We start from the raw sequence: 22,181 nt of genomic DNA, 5'->3' as shown, positions 1-22,181 counted from the left end.
AAATCAAAGACTATGGGACACCTGGGTGGCTCAGTCGGTAAAGTGTCTGCCTTCAGCTCAGGTTACAATCTCAAGAGTCCTGGGATCAAGCCCTGGGTCAGGCTCTGGGGAGTTTGTTTCCTCCAAAAAACCAAAGACTAGGGGCTCCTGGGTGGCTCAGTCGTTAAGCTGCCTTCAGCTCAGGTAGTGATTCCAGGGTCCTGGGATCAAGCCCTGCATCAGGCTCCCTGCTCAGCGGGAAGCCTGCTTCTCCCTCTCCCACTCCCCCTGCTTGTGTTCCCTCTCTGGCTGGCTATATCTCTCTCTCTCTGTCAAATGAATAAATACTTAAACACACACACACACACACACACACACACACACACACACACTATAAGTTTCAAGCAATTAATGAGGAAATTTAGATTAAAAAATCATTGACACATTGGGGCATCTGGCTGGCTCAGTTGGTAGATTATGCAACTCTTGATCCTGGGGTCATGAGTCTTTTTTTTTTTTTAAGATTTTATTTATTTGTTTATTTGAGAGAGAGAGTACACGTACGCATGCAAGCTGAGGGAGGGACTGAGCGGGAGGCAGAGGGAGAGTGAGAATCCTCAAGCAGACTCCCACTGAGAGTAGAACCCCACATGTGGCTCAATCTCACAACCCTGGCATCATGACCTGAGTCAAAACCAAGAGTCCCATACTTAACCAACTGAGCCACCCAAGAGGTCATGAGTTTGAGCCCCACACTGGAGATAGAGTTTACTTAAAAATAAAAATTTTTTTACACAAGTGATTTGAGGAAGCAAGATATCAGGCTGATTATTTTTGTTATTTTTTTTAAAGATTTTAATTATTTATTAGAGAGAGAGAGAGGGAGAGGGAGCACAAGCAGGGGGAGCAGCAGGCGGAGGGAGAAGCAGGCTCCCAGCTGAACAGGGAGCCCAGTGCGGCACTCCATTCCAGGACTCTGGGATCACGACCTGAGCTAAAGGCAGCCACTTAACCAACTGAGCCACCCAGGTGTCCCCATCACACTGATTGTTAATCTTCATTTAGACAGATGAAAAAGGTTAGCAAATACTTACCAACCAGTTATAAATTTAAGTGAAATCTATACTTATTCTGTAGCTTGAATTTCTATTTATTTTAAAAGACCAGAGTTTTTCTATAATACAGAAAGTTTTGTAGTAAGAGTTCTCTTCCAAGTCTGTTACTTTCTGACCCTGAGACTACTTTTGCTCCTAGAAAATAGACTACTACTGCTATTACAAACTACACCACAGGCTACTGATTAGTAATGGCCTACAAACTACGGTTGTCACAGGGGTCTCATCTTGCTCATTAACCTTGTGATAATTAACCTGCTGACCCTGAACTCACTGAGCTTATTATAATGAACTAACCAGTATATAAAAATTGAGTTAAGAGCCTATCTAGAAGCTATCCTCATTGCATAAATTGTTTTGCAAGTAGATAAGTGACTCTAATACATTAGCTTTTAAATACAATGCAAAAATCTTGTTCTTCCATACAACCACATAAACGTTTTCGCATCCTACACAAAGACTGAAGGGCAGCAGCCCAGTTATCCTGTATGGCCTGGCCATTCTGTCAGTTCCTCCCCGCAGCCCAGAAGAGCAGGTGCTTTCTAGTGACCAGCCATTCCCAGGTCAGCTTTCATAAGCAATTATTACCAACCTCCAATGTAAGGGGCTAAACATGCTTTTCCCCAAAATGTAGGGTTCCTTTTTTTTTCCCTTTAACTTAGTGGGTCCAATAGTTAGGCAGAAAAGTAAATCTACTTCTGCCTCTGCTATCTGCTAAACACTCTGCTTGGCAGGGAGTGAGGACAGTGGTATGATGATGTCAAAGAGAGAAATAACTTGCAAGTGTGTGACCAAACTGATTTGCAGAAAGAGAGATCAGTCTCAGCACCAACACTTACTGACGGCACAACCCGCCAAAGTCAGTCACCCTCTCTGGATCCCGGTTCTTATCTACACAATGAAGACAACAGAAATATCTGCCATGTCCCCCTCGCAGGGAAGCATTAGGACTCAATTCAAAAGACATACGTGAAAGAACTCTGTAGACTATAAAGTCCCACATGTTTAAATCATCCCAACTGGGCATTATGTAAACTGTCCCAACACTTGTGGTCAGTTTTGAGGTCTGTTTGGAAATATGAGATTTTTTATTTCAAAATTTTCCCAAGTAAAACTAGTAGTAACATTCATATTTCTTCTCAGCTTTTATTGTGTTTGTGTTGGGAGAAACCATCCTCGCTGGTTCTCTCTTGTTCCTACAGACCTTGCAAGGTATGCCAAGGACATCCTGGCCACTCCTTCCTCGGGCCATTTCTCAGGGTTATGTTTGCAGAAAACAACCTTGAGCAAAGAGTTAGCATCTCCCTCTGGGACAGACAGCATTCTCATTTACTGCTTATTATAAAACAGTGGATTCCCCAAGCTCAGTATCCCTCAGCTCCGATACAACCCCCTGCTTGCGCAGGCAGTCACTCCGACCCATGGCATCACATGGGACTTCAGGGGCAAGAGGAACGGATGCCTGCGTGCCGCTGTGCACCCTGCTTGCCGCGCCTCGAGAAATGAAGTTCTTTGTCTCTGACTCCGTACTTTGCCATCTGCCGGCACCCATTAAACGACGACAGGCTAACTCACGAGTTTGCAAGATGGATAAAACAAAATCCCAGACCCTGACAGTCCATGGTCACAAGCATAGGATGCTGAGACACAGGTTTCTGTAAGAGAAAGGACAATGAGCTGGGGATGGAATCTGGTAAGTGAATGCCCTTGCCCAAGTGGTGGGCAAGGAAGGTAGTGAGAGTGTCCCACTGTCCTACCTACTAATGAGGCTGAATGGAGAAAGAAACTGTTTGAATGCTGCCTTGGTTACTGCTCACTCTCTTCTGTGAAAAATAATGAGACATAATCACGACCATGGGGCAGCAAGCCTAGCAGCCCCAGCCAAAAGGCAATATGCATGTGGCTGCTAAATCAAGGAGTCTCCAAAGTTTACAAAAATGGTGCTAGCAGGAAGGACCTTGCTATTCAACATAGAACTTTGGGCAAAATGAAAACACTGAAAAGTCCTGGGGTGAGCTGTGTGCTCAAGACAAAAGTAAACGTGCCTTGCTTAGTCGCTCACAGCCACTCTCTCCCTCTGTGTCCCATGATCTCTCCGCCTCTACCACAATCTCAGCTGTGTTAAAAGGAGTAAGATGATTAAAGGTGGGGCCAAGGTTTCCCAGTCCCTAAAGGGGACTGAAGGCCACGCACATGCATCCTAGGATGCTGGGGAACTCCAGAGAAAAGAGGGACTCAAACTCAGGGCAGGGGTCCACATCTCCAGCTCACTCGATCCCATGGCAAGGAGAGGGACAATCTGCTAGACACAGGGGTTACCAGAGGTGCTAGGGACTACAGGGAGAGCCCTAGCAGTGTGTACAGGGGCTGAAAGAAAAGAGCTCTTAAGCCCAGGGGCTCACCATAGAAGTACACTGACACAGGGAAGTACACTGAAAAGGCATGCCAAGCTTATGGAGGGGCTAAAGGAAAGAAAAAAGCTTCCTCCCACCACCTGCATCCAGCACTCCATACTCTCCACTGGAGAACAGCGTAATCTCTGGATGGCTGCCATTGTAGTTACTGATGCAGGCCTATTAGACTCAAGTTCAAGGGGGGAAAAGCACCCAAATTCAACTGATAGGTTTGAACCAGCTCCTAGTGGGGAGGGGAAGGTAAAATGACCTTGTAGGTAGGGCCCTTGTACTACTGTTGTGGCTCCCACTGTGGAATGTATACTGGCAAAGAGGATTATCCCATTCATGGACTGCCATGTGGTCCAGGAGAAATACTATGGATTCCAAGAAGAGAAAGGGAAATCACAGCCTTGAAGACATAATGGCAGTTGGAGCCAAGAGAGGCCATTCTTCAGGAAAACAGCACCATCTGCTGGACGCAGATACCAAGCACACACTTTTTAAAAGCACAGCTATCAACCTACTACTAAAGCTTTTACTGAAATTGAGCGCCTAACGGATGAAGGCCTTAGGATTCTTTGGCTTGATATTGCCACCTTGGGGTGAGTCGACTTGGGATATAAGGCTAACAAAAGGCTCAATAAGACTTGATGGTGAAATGGAACTGATCTAGCTGGCCTGGCCCTACCGGCATCTTGACTTTATAAGAGGAGTGGGAGCTCCCACTTTGAGAGAAACTATCTTCCATTCCACCACCCAAAGCAAAACCATTAGCTCAGGGGAGCCTTGATGCACAGAGGTTTCCTCTCAAGGCTTGTGCCTGGTTCACGGATAGCGTCCATTGGGCAGCAGCAACCATCCAGTCCCAGTGACAACTCTGGAAGGCCAACTGCAATAAGGGTTGATGGGTACAATGGGCTCATCACCCTTGCCTTGCACAATATTCCTGAGAAACAGACAAGTTCTATTTTTATTGGCTCTTGGGCTTTTGCCATTAGTCTAGCTTCTGGTGTGCCACCTAGAGGACTATATACTGAGAAATTTAAATCACCCCTCTTTAGAGCCAAGAATTGTGGCAAAACAGTCATGGCTGCCTGTCAGTGGGACAATCTGGGTCACTCATATGGACGCCCACAGTAAGGACCAGGATTCTGTTAAGACTGACTGAAAACAAGCTGCAGATCAAGCCTGTACCAAACACACTACTGCCATTGTCACCAGGATTCATCAATGCTCCACATGCGGAAACACATCCACCATCATGGACTAGGCACGAAGTAAAGGGCTATATGTTTCTGAAGCAGAAGCCATCACTGCATTGTGCTGACTTGTGACTCCTGCCAAAAGTTGGCCAATTCATCCTGCAATAAAGGAGGCCATAATGGGGCATTGGCCCTCCCTGCTCCAAGGAAACTGACTGTATTAGGACTTTGTATCCCTCTCTGGGCTATCACTGGCACTTCACTGCTACTGACACTTTTTCAGGTTAACGTGTTGATAATGCTGTTCCAGTCCAACCATCTAACTCCACATATGTTACTGCAGTACTTGAAACTAAACTATGTCATTCCAAACCATCTAAGTCTGACAACAGCGCACCTTTTTTTCCTTTTTTTTTTTTGTGATGGCCACACAATAATGAGCCAACGGTCAGTCGAAGTATCTGACGGCATTCCACACTCCCTACCCTCCAAAGGCATTTGATATTGTTGAGCACAGAACAATCTTCTCAAAATGATTTCTGACTCTACTTCCCTCACCTCCTCCTGGTTCACACACCTTGGTAAAGCAGTTTCGTCATCTAATGCAGTCATCACCAGAAAGGGTGCATCTCGTCTTGGACGAAAGAGGTGGAGGGTTATATAAACCCTTATTTTGAAAATTTTAGATTCTTCCTGGACCATGCCTGGACATGATTTGTCTTTCTTTTCCCCTAACAACTGCTGATCAGCGGGGTGGAGGAGGGAGGGAAGATTCAAACTTAATCCAGTATGTTGACATTCATGCCGCTTCCTGCCCTGTGAGTAATAAGTCCTTTGTCTCTGACCCAGGAGTCTCATGTCTTCTGCCAGCATTCATGAAACAATAACAAACTAATTTATTCACTTCCAAGTAGGATAGCCCAGGTAGTTTGTTAGCTGGTTTGCTTTTTGGTCAAGGAGTTCCATTTTTAACATTCCCTACACTAACCTTCTAGTCAGGGATACTGACAAAACATGTTATCACTTGTTGGCTAAACAAATTAACCATTTTCAGATTGCGCAAAACTTTTCCTCCTTCTAGCTGGAGACTTTTTACTCTTATCTCATAAAACATAAGTCCTACAAAATAAAATCTTTAAGAAAACAAATCTCTCCTCACAAGATGACCCCAGACCTGCTCCCTGAGACCCCTGCCACCATCTCTGGACACACAAATTGTCCCTGCTCCCAAGGATGATTTTCACCTCCCCTGATGCCTGGAAATCCTACGGATTAGGAACTCAGGCCTTAGGAATTTCTGTACTAAGAATTTCCAACTCTCCTTGGAAGGTCAAAGCCACAGTCTGAGACTCCTCGGATCCTAAGGAATCCCACTGCCACCCACGGGAGCAAAAATGACTCCTCTCACGTAAACTGCACCTGGCCAAAAGCAACCTCTAGCAAGCCGTTTCTCCAGCGCAGCCCCGCCCCTCCCCCTGTGATTCCCGCCCCCTCCGTGCCCCCAGGCCAATCAGAGGGCGCATCACTCCCACCCGGTTGCCAAGGTACCCGCCGAGTCCCTCCTGTCACTCACCAGATGTGCGGCGGCTCGTCCAGACGGTGGAAGCGGGTGGCGAAGGACAGCAGCGTCACCAGGGCCAGCAGGGCCCACCGGCCGGCTGCCTCGAAGCGCCGCGAGCCCCGAGCAGGCCGTTTGGGGCTCCGCGCTACAGGCTCGGCAGCCACGTCCGGGCCCACAGCCCTAGTAACCGGGGGCCCATAGCGGCCCCGCCGGGGACGCAGCTCGGACCCTGCAGGGCCTCCGCCCACCGCCGGCGGCATCCTGCCCCTCCTCAGGATCGCCCTCCGGCTCGCCGACACGCTCGATCTTGCGAGCCGCCCCGCCAAGAACTCACCCAGGGGCACCTCGGGGTGCCCTGGGAAATGTAGTTCCCTGCGCCGGCAGCGGGCCCCGGGGCCCCGGCCTCTGGGCTGGGCGGGGAGCGCGGTCGCCGTCCGGGCCGCTAGGAGGCGGCTGGTGGCGCAGAGCATGACGGATCGCCCGGGCCCGGCGGGCCGGCCGGGGAGGAAACGGGCTCAAGGAACTGCAACTCCCAGCAGCTTCGGGAGGGGGGGCGTGGCGGCAGGGCGGGGCGACCCAGACGGGACCGTAAAGATCATTCTAGCCCAACCCCTCGCTTTACCGCGACAGAAGCGCTGGTTCTGACGTGTCGGGGCCTCACTGGGCCTCGGTGCGGGACGAGTCGGAGAGTCCCAGGCGCGAAGTCTCCGGGCCTGGAAGAAGGGTGGCCGGAGGTGCGAGATGCAAGCGGGGAAGGTCTGTGCCACACATCCGGGGATAGGGGCGCCACTGAGAATGAGATACCCTGCGGGGCGTGGGGGGGGGGTCAAAGGTGCGCCGCTCGCCCCCTTCCTACGGCCTCCACAACGCACAACTCCCGGCATGCAGAGCGCCTCGCGGGCTCCGCTCTGCGCCTGCGTGCTGCCCGCTGCCCGCTGGGGCTTGTAGTCCGGGGAGGTTGGGACTGCGGGCGGCTCACGCTCGTGGAGTGTGCGGGGCGCTGTGGAGTCGCTCCAGCTGTCTCTCACTGTCCCTTCTCCCGGGCTTTGCCTTGCCTCCCTCTTCCTTACATCCCGCGTGCTATTTCCTGGCCAGTGGCCCCGACGGGTTCTAACTGTTCGCGTAGGGCCTTCCCGCGTGGTTTGCACTTTGAGAGAGCTTTTGGGGTTGTGGGGTGGGGAAGCAGTAGCACTTTAAGTCCTCTCCATCACCTGGGGAGTTTCCCCGGGGTCATCTTTTGGGGAAGGGACCCAAGAATCTGCATGCTTAATAAGTGCCCCCATAAGCCTTTTGAAGTCTTATTCAAGTTTGAGAACCACCAAGGAAGGTGGCGGGCACACCAGGTGGAATTAGCATCACCTCAATAATGCATAGCTCTCCTACTCCCAAATGGGATTTTAGGAGTCTTTCTCTCAAAACAATGCGTGAGAAATGGTTTTAAAATAAAATCTGCTAGGGGCACCTGGGTGGCTCAGTGGGTTAAAGCCTCTGCTTTCGGCTCGGGTCATGATCCCAGAGTCCTGGGATCGAGCCCCGCATCGGGCTCTCTGCTCAGCGGGGAGCCTGATTCCCTTCCTCTCTCTCTACCTGCCTCTCTGCCTACCTGTGATCTCTCTCTGTCAAATAAATAAATAAAATCTTTAAAAAATAAATAAATAAAATCTGCTAGAGTGGTCAGAATCCATATTTGAATTGAAAACGAAGTTCCTCTAGGAGTGGTAATGAGAAGACTATTTTACTTGGGCTTTAAAACAAGTGCAAAAAGGAATTCGGGATAGTTGATATAGTTATCACTGGTAAGAGGAAGAGCAGAAGGTGCTCTCCATTATAAATCCTGATGGTCCATAAGCAGGAAACTGGAGAGCAGTGGCATTCACAGTGACTCTGTGGTCACCCTCAGTACAGGTCAAGATGGAACATTTAGTAATTCGGTAAGACATTTCTCCAGGATTCCAAACTAATGTCTGAGGCTCTCCAGTGGTCCCATCCCTCACCAGCAGTCCCTGCCGGATGGCCCCAAGGGCCCTTCCAGCCTGATCAGATAAGGACAGGGATGTACCTTGGAGTAGAGTACATCTAATTTTGGCCTCCTAACTCCTCCCCTTATAAAGACACCTGCTGTCTATCACCTGCTCTCCGAACCAGGACCATCTTTATTTTCCCCAAAAAAGTGTCTCCAGTACAGACTGGAACTTCCAGACCTGGAAACCAACCTGGGAGGGCCTAGGTTCCCACGGTGCCCTTGCCCACCTAGAAGATGAATTGGTAGTTCAGGGATGGTAAGGCAGGGTCACAGAGCAGTTTGATGTGCTGAGGGGTGCAGAAGGCCGAGGGAACTTGAGTGAAATATCTGTAGTCAGAGGGATGGTAGACAGGGGTGATCTAGAAGTTCTGCTGTGTTCTCTCTCCCTCATCATATGGATACACATACATCTTCCCCAAAAAGCATGAGAGCTAATTACTGATAACTCCATCCTGGGCCCTGCTTTGAAATGCTGATCACTCAAGAAGCACTGGGGAGTTTAATGTTGAGTCTCTTAAACTTCAGATCAGAGATCACACACTCAGCCTCCTCCAGTGCCTCAAGGTAACAAAAATGAAAGAAGATGGCCAGGTAGGGCACAGGGCAGATCAGAGAGGGCATGCCGTGACTGAAAGAGGCTGTAAATTGTCTCCTATCAGTTGTTGCTACTCAGGAACCCAAGACCACTATCTCTGCCTTTGTAAGAAAAAACAAATAGGATTTGTATATGAAACATCCTGATTTGTTAATGTTGGCAACCAACTGAAACATTTTTAAGTACACATACACCACACAGAACACTGTGGGCTGTCCTCTTGTGGCCTTGGCTTTGGAGTCAGTGGGCATATCCCCTCAGCTTATTTTTATGAGATCAGCTGAGAACCTGGAGGGCTGGTGGGTGGTGAGCTGAAAGAGAGGGTCACCAAAGCATCAGAAAACTAGAATTCCTGGTCTTTCTGTCACTGCTGGAAGGAATTCAGCTATCATTTTAAGGCAACCCTTTGTTTTACAGATGAGGGAGAAAAGCCTAGGGAATAAGAAAGGCAGGGATCTGCCCAAGGTCATGCAGAGCGGGTTCCTGCCTTGGGATCAGACCCCAGGTACACCAGCTCTCAGCCCAGAGCACCACGTGAACTGCTGCTTCCAAACCAGGACACCGAACCTGGCTCCACCAGGAACAGAAAAAGCTTCCCACAAGTTGGAAAGAATCGCCCTTTCTGACCACAGTCAAAGTTTCCCCGAAGCCTGTCTCACCCAGCTTCCCCATTGGCTCATGGGATCCCACCCCCTTCAGGGTTCCTCCCCCTGCTCTGCAAGTTCTGGGAGAGGGGCCATTCCCTGAGAGGCCAAGGGTCACCACAACACCATGACCGAGTCTAGCAAGGTAAGGAGGGCACTTGCAGCCTGGCTGCCCCTTTGGGGGCCCCTTGGACTTCAGAGATGCATGACAGCAGTTTGGAGCTGAGGGACCCCACATAACTCCCAAGGCCTCTGACCCAGAGAGCTCTGAGTCTTCCTGAGGAGCGGCGGGAGGCCTGGTGGGATGGGAAGAAACTGCTGGCTTGGAACTCCCCCCTGGCTGAGGGCTGTTGCTGCCCCAGTGGGCCCTAGGGGCAGGGAACCCCACGAGCACGGGTTAATGTGCATCCTTATTCTGTCTCTCCTCAGCCCATCCTCTACTCCTATTTCCGGAGCTCCTGCTCATGGAGAGTTCGAATCGGTAAGAGCCCGGCCTCCGCCAAGAGCCTTGGTGGGAGGGGATGGGGGTAGAGAGAGCCCTGAGTGAAAAGCTGGTGGGGGACAGGGCTGTTCTGTCAGGGCACCTCCGCCTAGGAAGTCCAACAGGAGGAGAGTGGCGGTAGCAGGAAGGGTGGGTTGTTTCTTCCCTCTCCCACACTGCTTTCCAAAACCACTTAGCAACCACGCTTAAAGCAGGTTCACAAAACCCAGAGGTGCTTGGTAACTGGCAGGGAACAGCTGGCCTTCCTGAGTTCTTATCTCATTTCATCTGGCACATTAAACGACTGGCCTGTGTCAACCCCGGAGGCTTCATGGAAGCAGAACATGGGGCCCTCCGGTGTCATCCCAGCTTGACCCTGCCCTCCCTCAGCTTAACACAGCCCTTGGCAAAGATCATAGGCATCGCTCATACCGGGGGAAAACCGTGCCGAGTGTTTTTATGTACATGATTCCTAGGATGTCAGCAGCACCCTAGGAGGGAGGGATCATTATTGTCCCCATTGTACAGGTAAGGAAACTGAGGCACGAGGACCTTAAATAACTTGCCCAAGGCTGTGTAGCTAGCAAGAGGCCGAGATGGAATTCAAACAGGTGGTCTGACTCCAGAGTCCATGTTCTTAACTCCTGCACCATGCTGCCTGTCAGATGAGGAGACAAAGGCAAAGAGGCTCATTAACTCAGCAAGCTCTTGTCCCGCACAGCTAGCAAACATGATGCAATCTGAACCCGAGCAGTCTGTCTCCGGGAGTCTGGCCCTCACCGGGCAGCCGTCCACTGTGACCCTCCCCCGCCCCAGCGTCACTTGGTGTCTGCTGGAATCAGTAGGCAAGAGCACTGGGGGGCCAGAGGACACATTTCTCCCAAGAAGACACCTCCCCTGTGCCCAGAGCCTCCGCCCTAGCTGGCCAGATGGGAGCCACAGGAGTACTGTCTCTGCAGGCCTGCCGTGGCTCCTGCCACTTGTCCACAGTCGGGTTGACCAGCGCAGAGAAGGAGCCCTGTGTCCCCCAGGCTCTCTTCACACTGTGACACGTCTCTGCCTCCTCCCCTCCCTCCTCCAAGACCGGTCATCCCCATGTTTCAGTGCATGTCTGCACGCATACACACACACACACAGTCTTCACTCGGTTGACTTGCTAAGGAAAAGGATCGAAGGGCACAGAGAGGAAATCTGGTCACTGGGAGTCACAGCAGAGGCCGTGAGACCACCAGAGAGCCCCGATGCTCTGCTTGGAGTCAGTAGTCAACAAGTCTGAGGACAGAGAAAACGGATGAGAAAGGAATCCTTCTCTGGCGGGTGTCACCCCGCTGTGTGTGCACTTTGGGGTCACCTGAGCCCCTTTCCTTGGCTCTTGGATGCCTTCCTGAGGCTATAATTGCATGTCTCTGGCAACCAAGTACTGTTCCAGGACCTGGAGGGGGCAGCGGTAATCAGGACACCTCCCTGCTGCCCTCCAGGAGCTCCCGGGCTGCCCGGTCACATGCCTGGACAGCACCGCCCAGGGACATGGGGACCCGGATGGGGAGTGGAGAGTAAGGCTCTTAGAGTAAGGCAAGAGAGGCAGAGCATCAGAGACCTGGGGCAGGGGAACAGGCTGTGACCTGGGAAACTAGAGAGACAGAGGAGGCCAAGCTGGGCCTTGATCACCTAGCAGCGAGGAGAAAGAAGCCTCCCTCGGCAGCCTCATGGAGCCCTTGGAAGTAGAGCCAGAAGCTGTCCCCTGACTCTGCTGTCTCTTGTAGCTCTGGCCTTGAAAAGCATCGACTATGAGACCATACCTATCAACCTCATAAAGGATCAGGGACAGCAGGTGAGGAGGCCGCCCCCAGGCCACCATGTGGGAGTTGGAAGTCTTGGAGAGGGACCCAGCAGATTTCTGCCCCCCAAGAGGTGAACCTGCTGGTTCTCCTTGGTGGGACTGGGGGTTGGGGGGTGGACAGGCTGTGCAGCTCAAGGAGCCATGGGAAAGGGCCCAGGTTCCAGGCCCCAGGCCATGGCCTGGTCTCTCGGTGCCTGACCCCAGGTGAGGGGGTCCTTGCCCCATGCTGGGACCCCTGGACGTGCCCTAATGGCCACAATGTGAGGTACAGGGAAAAACACATAGCTGGGCCATTGGGGTGAATCCTGGAGCTCAGCAGCCACTGGCTTTGGGGATATGGCCTGGATCCCCTAGGCATCTCTCTGGAGCCAGGACCTACCCCAGGGGAGGAAGGTGCAGGTGGGCTGCAGGCCTCAGGTCTTCCCGCTGGCCTGGTTCTGCTCTAGGCAACTGGGGCCAGGCTGCCTCGCTCATCAGGTCCTTGTCTCCACAGTTCTCTCAAGAATTCCAGGCACTGAATCCCATGAAGCAGGTGCCAACCCTGAAGATCGATGGCATCACCATAAGCCAGTCTGTGAGTGCAGGGCCTGGAGGCCCCTGGCGAGAGCCGCGCCCTTTGAATAAGAGGCCCTCCCAGCTCTGGTTTGCGTGGCCAAGCTCCTAGCCCTTAGCAGGAACATGATAAGTTCTTGTCAGAGGGAGGAAGGTTGCCTGGTTGTTCAGGGAAGTGAAGGGAGACGAGCCTATGGGGAGACAAGGTCTGCAGGACGAGGGTCCAAAAAGAGCTCCTTCCTGGGGAATTTGGGCTTCACAGGCTCCAGCTGAGGTCAAGGAGGAGCTTGCTGGCCCTGTCACTCTGGTCCAGGGTCCAAGTGCCCTCCCCATACCTCACTGCTCCCCTCCAAACAGCTGGCCATCATCGAGTTCCTGGAGGAAACCCGGCCCACTCCACGCCTCCTGCCGCAAGACCCGAAGAAGAGGGCCCAGGTTCGCATGATTTCGGACACCATCGCCAGTGGCATCCAGCCCCTGCAGGTGCGGTTCTGGACTGCACCCCTGCACACCTCTTGCAGGCCTGCCCTCATGCACTTTTACCTTTAGACGCGTGCCGATTGTGAGGCGCCACAGTGGGGCACCCAGCTTGGGAGTGGGGGTGGCAGGAGGTTGGGAGGGATTCTCAGGGGCGCAGACCTAACTCATATGGCAGAGAGGCACGGGATCCCAGAAATCAGCTGCCATGCTAGGTTCCCAGCTACATTCTGAGAAGTCCCAGGTTTCCCCTGGACTCATCCAGGGGTGCTCGAGGAGGGGGAGGGGCCGTGTGGCAGGGGTGAGGCTGAGCAGCACAGGCTCTGGGCCACACCCCTCCCATCCCCGCCTTTAACCAGAAGAGCCTCCCTCTCGTCTCTTCTGTATTTTAGATTGGGAGTCTCAAAAGACTTTATTTTTTAACATTTTCAGTGGTAAAAAGGATAAACAGGTATTCAAGCAATTCATCTGTGTTAACTCCTGACTTTGCAAATCAGGAGATGGCCCCAGAAAGGTGGAGAGGGTTTGCAGAGTCATTCAGCTAAGTGTGGCAGAGCAAGCCCCAGAGCCCAGGCCCCCAGACCGTGCACCGAGCCTCCATCCCCGAGTTACCTTGTCTTGTTTAACAAAGGACGTTGGGGCAGACAGACGCCCTGTTCTACAGATGAGGAAGCCGAAGCTCAAGTAAAATGGCTCCAGGGCTGTAAGGATGGAACCAGGGCCCAGATCTCCTGCAAGCCAGTCCTGTGCTCCTTCGTCCCAGCCCCGCACCCCGCTCCCCTCACAAGGAGCCGTGTAAGGGAGATGCTTTGTGTGCCAAGGAGATGGGCCTCAGGTCATGGCCACACACTTCAGTGCCACGGCAGCACCCTGTGCCCCCACCCTTGCACGTCTCTGCCAGGGCCACAAGCTGCCAGACCACAGGGGCCACTCGAGCAACCTGAGAAGGCAGCTGCTGGGATCCCTTGCTCCTTCCCAGTGCCCCAATAGGGAGAAGGGGCTCATGGAGCCCAGGAGAGGACAGGTGGAAAGCCAGGGGCGGCTGGGAACCAAGCTGCCCTGAGGGGACTTGGCTGGGGGTCAGTCCCAGCCTGGCTTCTAAAGCCAGTCACCGATTATCCTTGATTGCATAGAACCTGTCTGTCCTAAAGCAAGTGGGACAGGAGAACCAGCTGACCTGGGCCCAGAAGGTCATCCACACTGGCTTTAATGGTGAGTCCTTCCTCCTGCAAGCCGCCCTTTGACCACTCCAAAATGGCCCTTGTGCCTAGGGCCCTGGGCATCTGACACAGCCTCCCCGGCTCTTTGCCCTTGACAATGGCATGGCTGAGGGGAGGGGTGTGGGGCTGAGGGGGTAGTAGGGCTGGGTGGTATCCAGACCTGGCCTCAATCTCGGGCACTTCTGGGAACCTCAGCCACTGAGGCCCACAACCCCTTGGAGCTGGCAGTCCATGCCGTGCCTCACTGCCCACTCCAGCCAGGAGATGAAGACCAGCCACATGCCGGCACGTCCGTGTGAGAGCTGCTCCCTTGGCCAGTGGCCGGCCTTGTCCCTTCTCGGGGAGGGAATGGCAGCTGGACTTGAGGAGCCCAGGGAAACACCACCTGTCCCCACGTCCCCATGAACTCTCTCCAGATCTGGTTGGCCTATTCCTTCGGTCACATGCCCCAGCCAGTCCCTCAGAGAGCTGCCCATTTCAAAACTCTGGGGGCCAAGGTCCATTCTGTCCCCAGAGTAAGATTCTTCATGTGGCCTCCCCACAGCTCTGGAGCAGATCCTGCGGAGCACAGCGGGGAAGTACTGTGTGGGAGACGAGGTAAGCCCTCCCCGGGCCTGCCCGCAGCAGCCGTCTCCCTCCACCCCCAGGGTGGGTGCAGGCCGGAGAGCTTCCTGAGGAGGCGTGGGGGTGGGGAGAGGGACCAAGATCCGAATTCTGGTTCCAGGGCCCCCTCCCTCATCCTGAGGTGTCTCCTCCCTGCTAGGAGCCCTCCGTAAGTGCCCTGATGGGGGTTTTTAACAAGCACGAGAAGATCCACTGAGACAATCCAAGCCTCTCTGGCCACCCACAGACTTGGCTGGCAGGAGAGCAGCTCTAGGCACAGACCCAGACAGGCCTGTGAGGGGAAGGAGAGAGAGTTGGGGCAGTGGGGATGGGGCGGAAGAGCCAGAAGCAGACAGGAATGTCAGGGGCTGTGAGTCCAGGCCGTGCATCCCGATACAAACCCCCCAACCCTCTTGCAGGTGTCCATGGCTGATCTCTGCTTGGTGCCTCAGGTGGCAAACGCTGAAAGGTAAGAGAGAGCCCTGCCGCCCTCCCTCTTTCACCTGGTCCCTCCCCTCCAAATGCCCCACCTCCTCTCACAGTCAGGCCTCAACTTCAGCTACTAGGGAAGCCTCTCACGCAGAGAATCTCCTAGACTGGCCAAGGAGCCCCCCTGTGCCGGGCTTTCCCAGTTCCTGTGGCCTGGAAGAGCCCGGCGGAAGAAATCAGTGCAGTGCTGCCCACTATGCCCACCACAGTCCCTCCGATCCTGTCTAGCCTCTGCTCCTAAGAGGCGGTGGTTTGCCCAGTGGACACCCCTAGAAGAAGCCACCCCAAGAGCCTGCTCCCCGCGAGGTGCCGTGTCCGTGCCTGGCAGGGAGCTCTCTTCCGCTCCTCCCGTCAGCCCTTCAGAGTACCTCCCTGGAAGGCATCTAGAAGAGTACCTCTCCGTTTGGGACATGGTGATGTTCCGACCCACGCAGTGCCCCTGAGAAGCTTCCGACATGGGTGGGGCGGTTATCTATGCATGTAAATCATGAGCAATGTGCCCTACACATAGTAGGTTCTCAGTGAATAGCCATTGCTTGGAATAGGAACAGTAGCGACAGGGATGCTAGACCATCCTGCAAGAGACCCGCCCATCCCCAGAGCCGCCTGTGAATAAGACTCCCACATGGCTGGGCAACTTCCTGGTCCTCCGGTGGTCAGACCCCGGGGCCTCATCCAGCCGCCCCTGTGCCTCCCTCGCTGCTCGAAGGACAGTCTCCCTGTGCCCTGGCAGACCCAGTGTCGAGATGGTGTTAGACAGGTGTTTCTCTGCCACAGGTTCAAGGTGGATCTCACTCCCTACCCGACCATCAGCCGCATCAACAAGACACTGCTGGCTTTGGAGGCTTTCCAGGTGTCTCACCCCTGCCGGCAGCCAGACACACCCCCTGAGCTGAGGGCCTAGCTCTTCAACTGTGCCCCATGGCTGAGGGGGCAGGAGAGGTGCAGGAGCAAAAGCCGGGGTTGCTGAACAGACCTGGAAAGAAGCGAGCCCTAGCTGGAGAAGCAGGAGACCTGAACTCCTTGAACTTGAACTCTAGCCCTGGATCCGCCTTCCCACTGTACCTCTTTGCACCTCAGTCCTCTCCTCTGTCCAGTGCAGGTAGCACAGGGAAGAGGATGCTGGGAGGGAGGGAGGCAGGAACATCACCAGTCATCTGCATCATGGGCAATCTTGAAGGTGAGGGGAGAAAGTAGCCTAAGATGCTTGGCGGGTGCACCGGAGAGACGTAAGGGAGCCTGCGCGCTTCTTCCCATCCCCACAGCTGTACCAGACCCCAAAGAATGCCCACTCTGAAATTTGATGATTAAACGGAAGCCCAGGCCTCCAGATTATTCAGTTAAGGCTGAGCTACATTCCAGAAGGTGAACATTCTTCCTGGCTGGAAGCCCCCGGCATTTGGGCCGGGAGAGAAAGAAGTCCAAAAGCCCACCAGAGAGAATCAGACCAGATCCAGAAGAGAACAGATAGAAGCAGCAGGAAAGAAAGCACTCTGTGACCAGCTGAGTTCCCGGGGCTAGAATAGTACCAGTAAGTGGTCCACTGGGGCATGGAGTGGGAAGCAAGGCCTCTCAACCCAGGCCCAGACCATCAGGGGCCGCATTCTCCAGACCAGCCCCGGAAGTGGGCACTTTGAATAAATCGTCATGCGGGGCCCTGGGAATCGGAGGCAGGCTCCTCCTCAGGCAGCGTGACCGGCCACCACCCAGGCAGGCTCCAGACCCCACCCAGCTAGCTGCTTACCGTGAGGTCCCTTCTGGAAGTGGAACAAGATGACTTTTACGTCCTGTACCTGGGACTTCATTTCCCCTGCATGGCTAAGGCTTGAACAGTGAATTCAGGTAGATGTGTCCAGTTCAGAAGGAAGCCACCACTCTCAGCCACGAGTCCCTTTTCTTCAGCCTGCATCCCAGGGCACCTAGTTTCTCCCATCCTCCCGGGTTCCTTTGTGGCCTTTCTTTCCTGAACCTGGTTTCCGGGCTTTAGAATGACCCAAATGGGCCACTCTTGTTCCCGACATGCGTTGGTCCTGGCAGAGCCAGGAAAAAAGCCCAGCACGGTACACGGTACACGGTACGTGAGACACCACAATGACAAAGGGAGACTCGGTGGCTCCGCTGGCCCTGCCACCATCTTTCCCTCAGCTTACTCCAGACTTGCCCGACTGGGCAAAGCTCCCACATGGGCTTTTTCCAAGAGACTTCGACTCAAGAGACTAATCTCCTCAGCCCAGGGGTCAGGATTTGCACCTGATTTGGACATTTGCTGTTGAAGGGGATTAAAGGCCCCATAGATTTTAAAGATACCAGCTTGCAGTGGGCCTTCTCTGGTGACTTCCCCGCCTGGGAGCTGGGACATGTGACCTTGTGACTGGGAATGTGGCCCACAGGGCTCTTGCTCTTCTTGAACTCCTGTCCCTCACTTACCCTGGGAAATTTACTTGGCTACGAGGAACTCTGTCCCGTTTAGTGTGGTTAGTCTGTTCCCTGTCTGCTTGTCTGTCTGATCCAAAATGCCTTCTGAGAGCTGCCGTATTTCAACCCCAGGTCTCCTCCTGGACACTACCAGAATATTAACTTGTTTAACCTGGGACTCTATCAACCATCCTAAAATTGGTGGCAAAAGCCTAATGGATTGTAAGGAATTCTAAGTCAGGTAAAGAGGTGATACAGCCTCTGTTGTCAAAACACCAGAGAAACCATCCCTCATCTGTGGCACAAAACTCCCTTTATAATTTTTCTCAACATTCCCACAGTTCTGGTCCTCTAGCCCAGCAGGACTTCTCTGGTCCATGTCAGATAGAAACTGAGAATCGGCTGTGGGTGGATGGAAGGAGGAGAGAACAAATGTGGGGTTTCCTCCGGGCTCAGCAGAGATCCTTGGAGTCCCGTGTCTGAGGTTCCCTTTTCTAGCTGCCTTACCCCAGACCCCTCCACCCTCAAACTCAAGACAAACCTGACCTTGCCCCACAAAAACAGAAATGTGTCCGAGCCAGAGAAACTCATCCCACGCTCCCCTTCGGTGACGCACCTGGAAAGTGCTGGGTTTCTGCGGGCATCCCACATGGATTATCTATGCCACTCAGAGGGAGTGACTCAACTTCTGTGACTCTCGGCTGCACTGGCTTTAGGAGGACAGTGGTCCATCCATCTTCTTCTCTCATGACGTTTTCATAAAGGAGGTTTTTGTCTATTGAATCGAGAGCCTAAACCTCGGGAGCTCTCCACACAGCTGGCAGCACCACAGGCTGGTGTCAGGACCAGGGCTGGGGTCCACCCTTGCCACCTTCACCCCAACCTGAGGAGAGTGCCTGTGCTCTCCAGGGCCTACAACGACTCTGGGTGTCTCCCGTGGGCTTCAGGGGACCGGGCCCGTGAGGAAGCGATGGAATTGGGGGCCTGCAAGACAAGGCAGGCTTGGGGAGCCGCCAGCTCAGGGTGAACTGAGGGGTGGAAAAGGAGCGTGGGGGATAGGGGCGTTGGGATGCGCAGAGGCTCTGGCCTTGCTGAAGGAGCACAGCTTATGAGAAAGGAGAGTGGTCTGGCTTTGGGGCTTGTGGTTTTGAGTCGGAGTGAGGCTGTCACTCTGTGTTCCAGCCCTGGGCCCTCCGTGGAGTCCGGGTCACCAGCATGGTCAGCTGACCTGTCGTCGAGGGATGTGGAGACCCAAGACTTTGCTGGCTTCAGCCCTCCGCACTGGGAACCCTCCTCCGGGGACCTGTGGCTGGGTACATGGGAGACAGAAGCCTCTTTATTCCCAGAGGAACTCAGCTGTGCTCCAGGGAATAAGAGAATGCGGCATTTCTAAACCATCTTCCCTGCAGGACAGCAGAGCTCCCTTGAGCTCCTCTAGGGCTGCACTCCTGACACCCCCCACCCCCCGCCCCGTGCCAAGCAGGGTGACTAGCCTTGCTCCCTTGGTGCTTGTTTGATGGAAACCTGTCTTTCCTGTACAGCCATGGCTGGCGGCCTCCTTCCTTCCTGAAATGTCTCTCCTCTTTGAAGAGGGCCTTAGAAGATCATGAAGGAGCAAAGATTTCCATATGGCTCCGAGGCTTAGCAATAATGAGGCTTCTCTAAAGGGCTTTGAAAACCAGCTCTTCTGTGACTTCCTCACGTCTGCAACTAAGTGCTTGTTTTCAGGGGTCAGATGTATCTCTCAATTCAAAACTGTCACCTATTTAGGGGATATTTTCCAGTAGGAGTTTCTCTCTACAGGCTGAGTGGGTGGTAAAAGTCAAGTCCTTCATTTCCACCTTAGTTGTGGGGCCTGTGGAGAACAACGGGCAGATCCCTGACCCTGGCTGGTCAGAGGCCCCAGGGAGACCTGACCTGCAGCCACGGGGACAGAGGCCACGGGATGATGGGCAGATGCGGGAGGGGCCTGCTACGGCTTTCCCCTTTACAGAAGTAGGAAGTCCTGGCAAATGCTTTAGAAGGATGAAAACCAGAAGGAGGAGCTGCCAGGAAATACTTGCGGACAAAGAAAAATATACAGGATTTTTGTTCCAAAGCAAAATACGTATCCATTAAGGAGAGTAGTGAGCTCACTGAACACACTGGTGAACACACACACTCATAAGGACTCATATCGGATCCTCCGAACTTTTCAACATGACTTAATTAGTTCTCTATTCCAGAGTGCCCAGCAGGCATCATTCCACTTCAGGAGAGTATGTGAACTAACATGACTGCTGAGTTTAGCCAAAACCTCATGGGTTAAAGCATATCAGACCAAATCCAATCCCGAGCTATGTCAGGGTCAATGAAATGACAGGAGTGCCCTTCTTTTTTTTTTTTTTTAAAGATTTTATTTATTTATTTGAGAGAGAAAACAGGGAGAGGGGCAGAGGGAAAGGGAGAGAGAGAGAATCTCAAGCAGCCTCTGAGCCCAGCCCAGACCCGAAGCGGGACTCAGTCTCACGACCGCCAAAATCAAGAGTTGGACCTTAAAGACTGAGCCACCCAGGCGCCTTGAGAGTAGTACCTTTAAAAGTTAAAAAATAACCTTCAATATGGGGCATCGGGCTGGCTCAGTCAGTGGAGTGTGTAACCCTTGATCTTGGGGTTGTGAGTTCAAGGCCCACGCTGGGTATAGAGAGTACTTAAAATCTTTAAAAATAAGTAACTTTCAGGGGCGCCTGGGTGGCTCAGTGGGTTAAAGCCTCGGCCTTCGGCTCAGGTCAGGATCCCAGGGTCCTGAGATCAAGCCCTGCATCGGGCTCTCTGCTCAGCGGGGAGCCTGCTTCCTCCTCTCTCTCTGCCTGCCTCTCTGCCTACTTGAGATCTCCGTCTGTCAAATAAATAAATAAAATCTTTAATAAATAAATAAATAACTTTCAGCATGTTATGTGTTAGCGGTGACATATTACATTCAGCACACCCAAACATAACTCATTGAAGACCCCTAGCTCCATGTAGTCTGGAGCTTTCTACTGGTTGTGCTGTAGTTCGGTAGGCAGATTATATTCATTTAACTCACAATTATTTCCAATCTCTTCCTCCTTTATACATCAGCCTCTGAACTATGTTGCAAGGGAAGGCAGAGAAAGATCTAACATGCTTATTAGGAGCACACATACCACTGAAGAGAAGATTTCAATGGTACCCTTCCTGGTCAGATTAGGAGATTTTCTCATTTTGTAAGAAACCCAAGTGATGTGTAGAGGCAACATTTTAAAAGATGTCTAAGACATCTTAGGGTGTTATTTCTGAAATGAAAATAGACTGAATTAGTATCACCCAGACTGTGTTCATGATTAACCTGGTGTCCACCGTACCAGTTCCAAACTTGAACGCAGAAAGTTCATTGGAAAATGAACATCACTGGAAACCAGATACTGATTAAACACTATAAAGTTCCATTTACCAATCATTGCTCTAAACCCACTTTTTCTGCCACTGGGCTGAACTTAGTTCTCAGTATGTAATACTCTGCCATAAATGTAAACACAGTTGAAAGATCGGTCATTAATCTCATTCTCAGTTTTTTTCTTAATTGTTAATTTTTCTTGAATTTTTATAATCAATAGATTATAGACTAATTCAATAGATTTATAGAATATCTTTCCTCTAGGAAAAATGCAGAGATGAATAAAAAATGTAAAATGTAAATCAGGTTCATTAAGACAGAACTCAAATGTTTCAGGTGCATAGTGAAAAAGTTTATTTAGGACAGATTTCAAAACTTGGAAGAGAAGACAAAGAAATGCACAAAAGCATCACAAATCTGTTACATAATATAAAAACACAAGAACTGAGCTATTTAAGGAACCATAGCTCAGGAATCATCTGTGTATCACAGCAACACACTCAAAGCCACAGGGTGGTAAGAGAAGGTATTTTAAAGGAAAAACCACTCAGCAGGACAAAACGACTGAATGACAATTTGGTACAGAGCTCTTAGAAATCATAGGAAATATTGACAGCATTTCTCAGGGGACATGTAAAATAAGATGACTGCAATAAAGGACTTGTTGGGCTATTTTTGTACTTAAAAGACGGTGACACTGTGTCCCTTCCAGACCCCTTTCTGTATGTAACATCAGCGCCAATGCATGATAAGAGAACAAGTAGGAAAGAATGCCTTTGTAGTTGCCGATTCCTTAAAAATTTGCCAAGAAGGCATAATCATCTTTCAAACAATTGACAGATCTCAGTGCATGGCACCAAAGTAGGCCTTTCAGAAATACCAGCTAAATGGCATAAAGTAGTTTAGGAATCTGCAAGCACCTCCCTCTATTCCAAGAATCCTTACCAAAAGTCTGGCTTTCTTACAATCTATCACTTTGATTACAAAGCAACTTTCTTCTGAGAATTTCCAAAACGATTCCCATCACTAAGGGCAAATGGGTACACCAGAGTCATGGGTTACAGGACTGCCTTCTCTAAACTTCACTTGCTCTTGAATATGGCTACATGGAAAGAAATTCAACTTGATTAAATAAAAACAACTTCACTTATGGGACAATAATCTCAGAACGGGATGTCAGTTGGGTTCTTAA

General features: G+C 52.0%; 2 protein-coding genes across 3 annotated transcripts in view; one reads left to right on the top strand and one right to left on the bottom strand.

The window, feature by feature from the left end:
- Window positions 1-6,723, bottom strand: part of POMT2 (protein O-mannosyltransferase 2) — a gene marked incomplete at its 5' end in the record, with an annotated part of 42,667 nt that extends 35,944 nt beyond the window's left edge. Inside the window, one exon of the mRNA XM_080807519.1 lies at window positions 6,266-6,723. Within this exon, the coding sequence (XP_080663645.1) occupies window positions 6,266-6,723 (458 nt within the window). The remainder of the gene's footprint in view (window positions 1-6,265) is intronic.
- An 85-nt stretch (window positions 6,724-6,808) lies between these two features.
- On the top strand, window positions 6,809-16,521 carry GSTZ1 (glutathione S-transferase zeta 1). 2 transcript variants are annotated; one of them, XM_080808265.1, is made up of 10 exons: window positions 6,836-7,009; window positions 9,571-9,660; window positions 9,945-9,996; window positions 11,760-11,827; window positions 12,330-12,410; window positions 12,746-12,871; window positions 13,999-14,077; window positions 14,630-14,682; window positions 15,108-15,157; window positions 15,955-16,521. In XM_080808265.1, exons 2-10 carry the CDS (start codon window positions 9,643-9,645, stop codon window positions 16,079-16,081), a joined length of 654 nt encoding a protein of 217 aa, XP_080664391.1. In that variant the 5' UTR covers window positions 6,836-7,009; window positions 9,571-9,642; the 3' UTR covers window positions 16,082-16,521. The 2 variants fall into 2 exon arrangements, with proteins under 2 accessions (XP_080664392.1, XP_080664391.1); XM_080808266.1 differs by lacking the exon at window positions 9,571-9,660 and having other exon boundaries at window positions 6,809-7,009.
- The last annotated feature ends 5,660 nt before the right edge of the window (window positions 16,522-22,181 follow it).

Source organism: Martes martes, assembly GCF_963455335.1.
Source record: "Martes martes genome assembly, chromosome: 7".
Taxonomy (NCBI): Eukaryota; Metazoa; Chordata; class Mammalia; order Carnivora; family Mustelidae; genus Martes; species Martes martes.
Note: the sequence above shows the minus strand (reverse complement) of the source record. Positions and strands in the feature narration are given on the sequence as shown.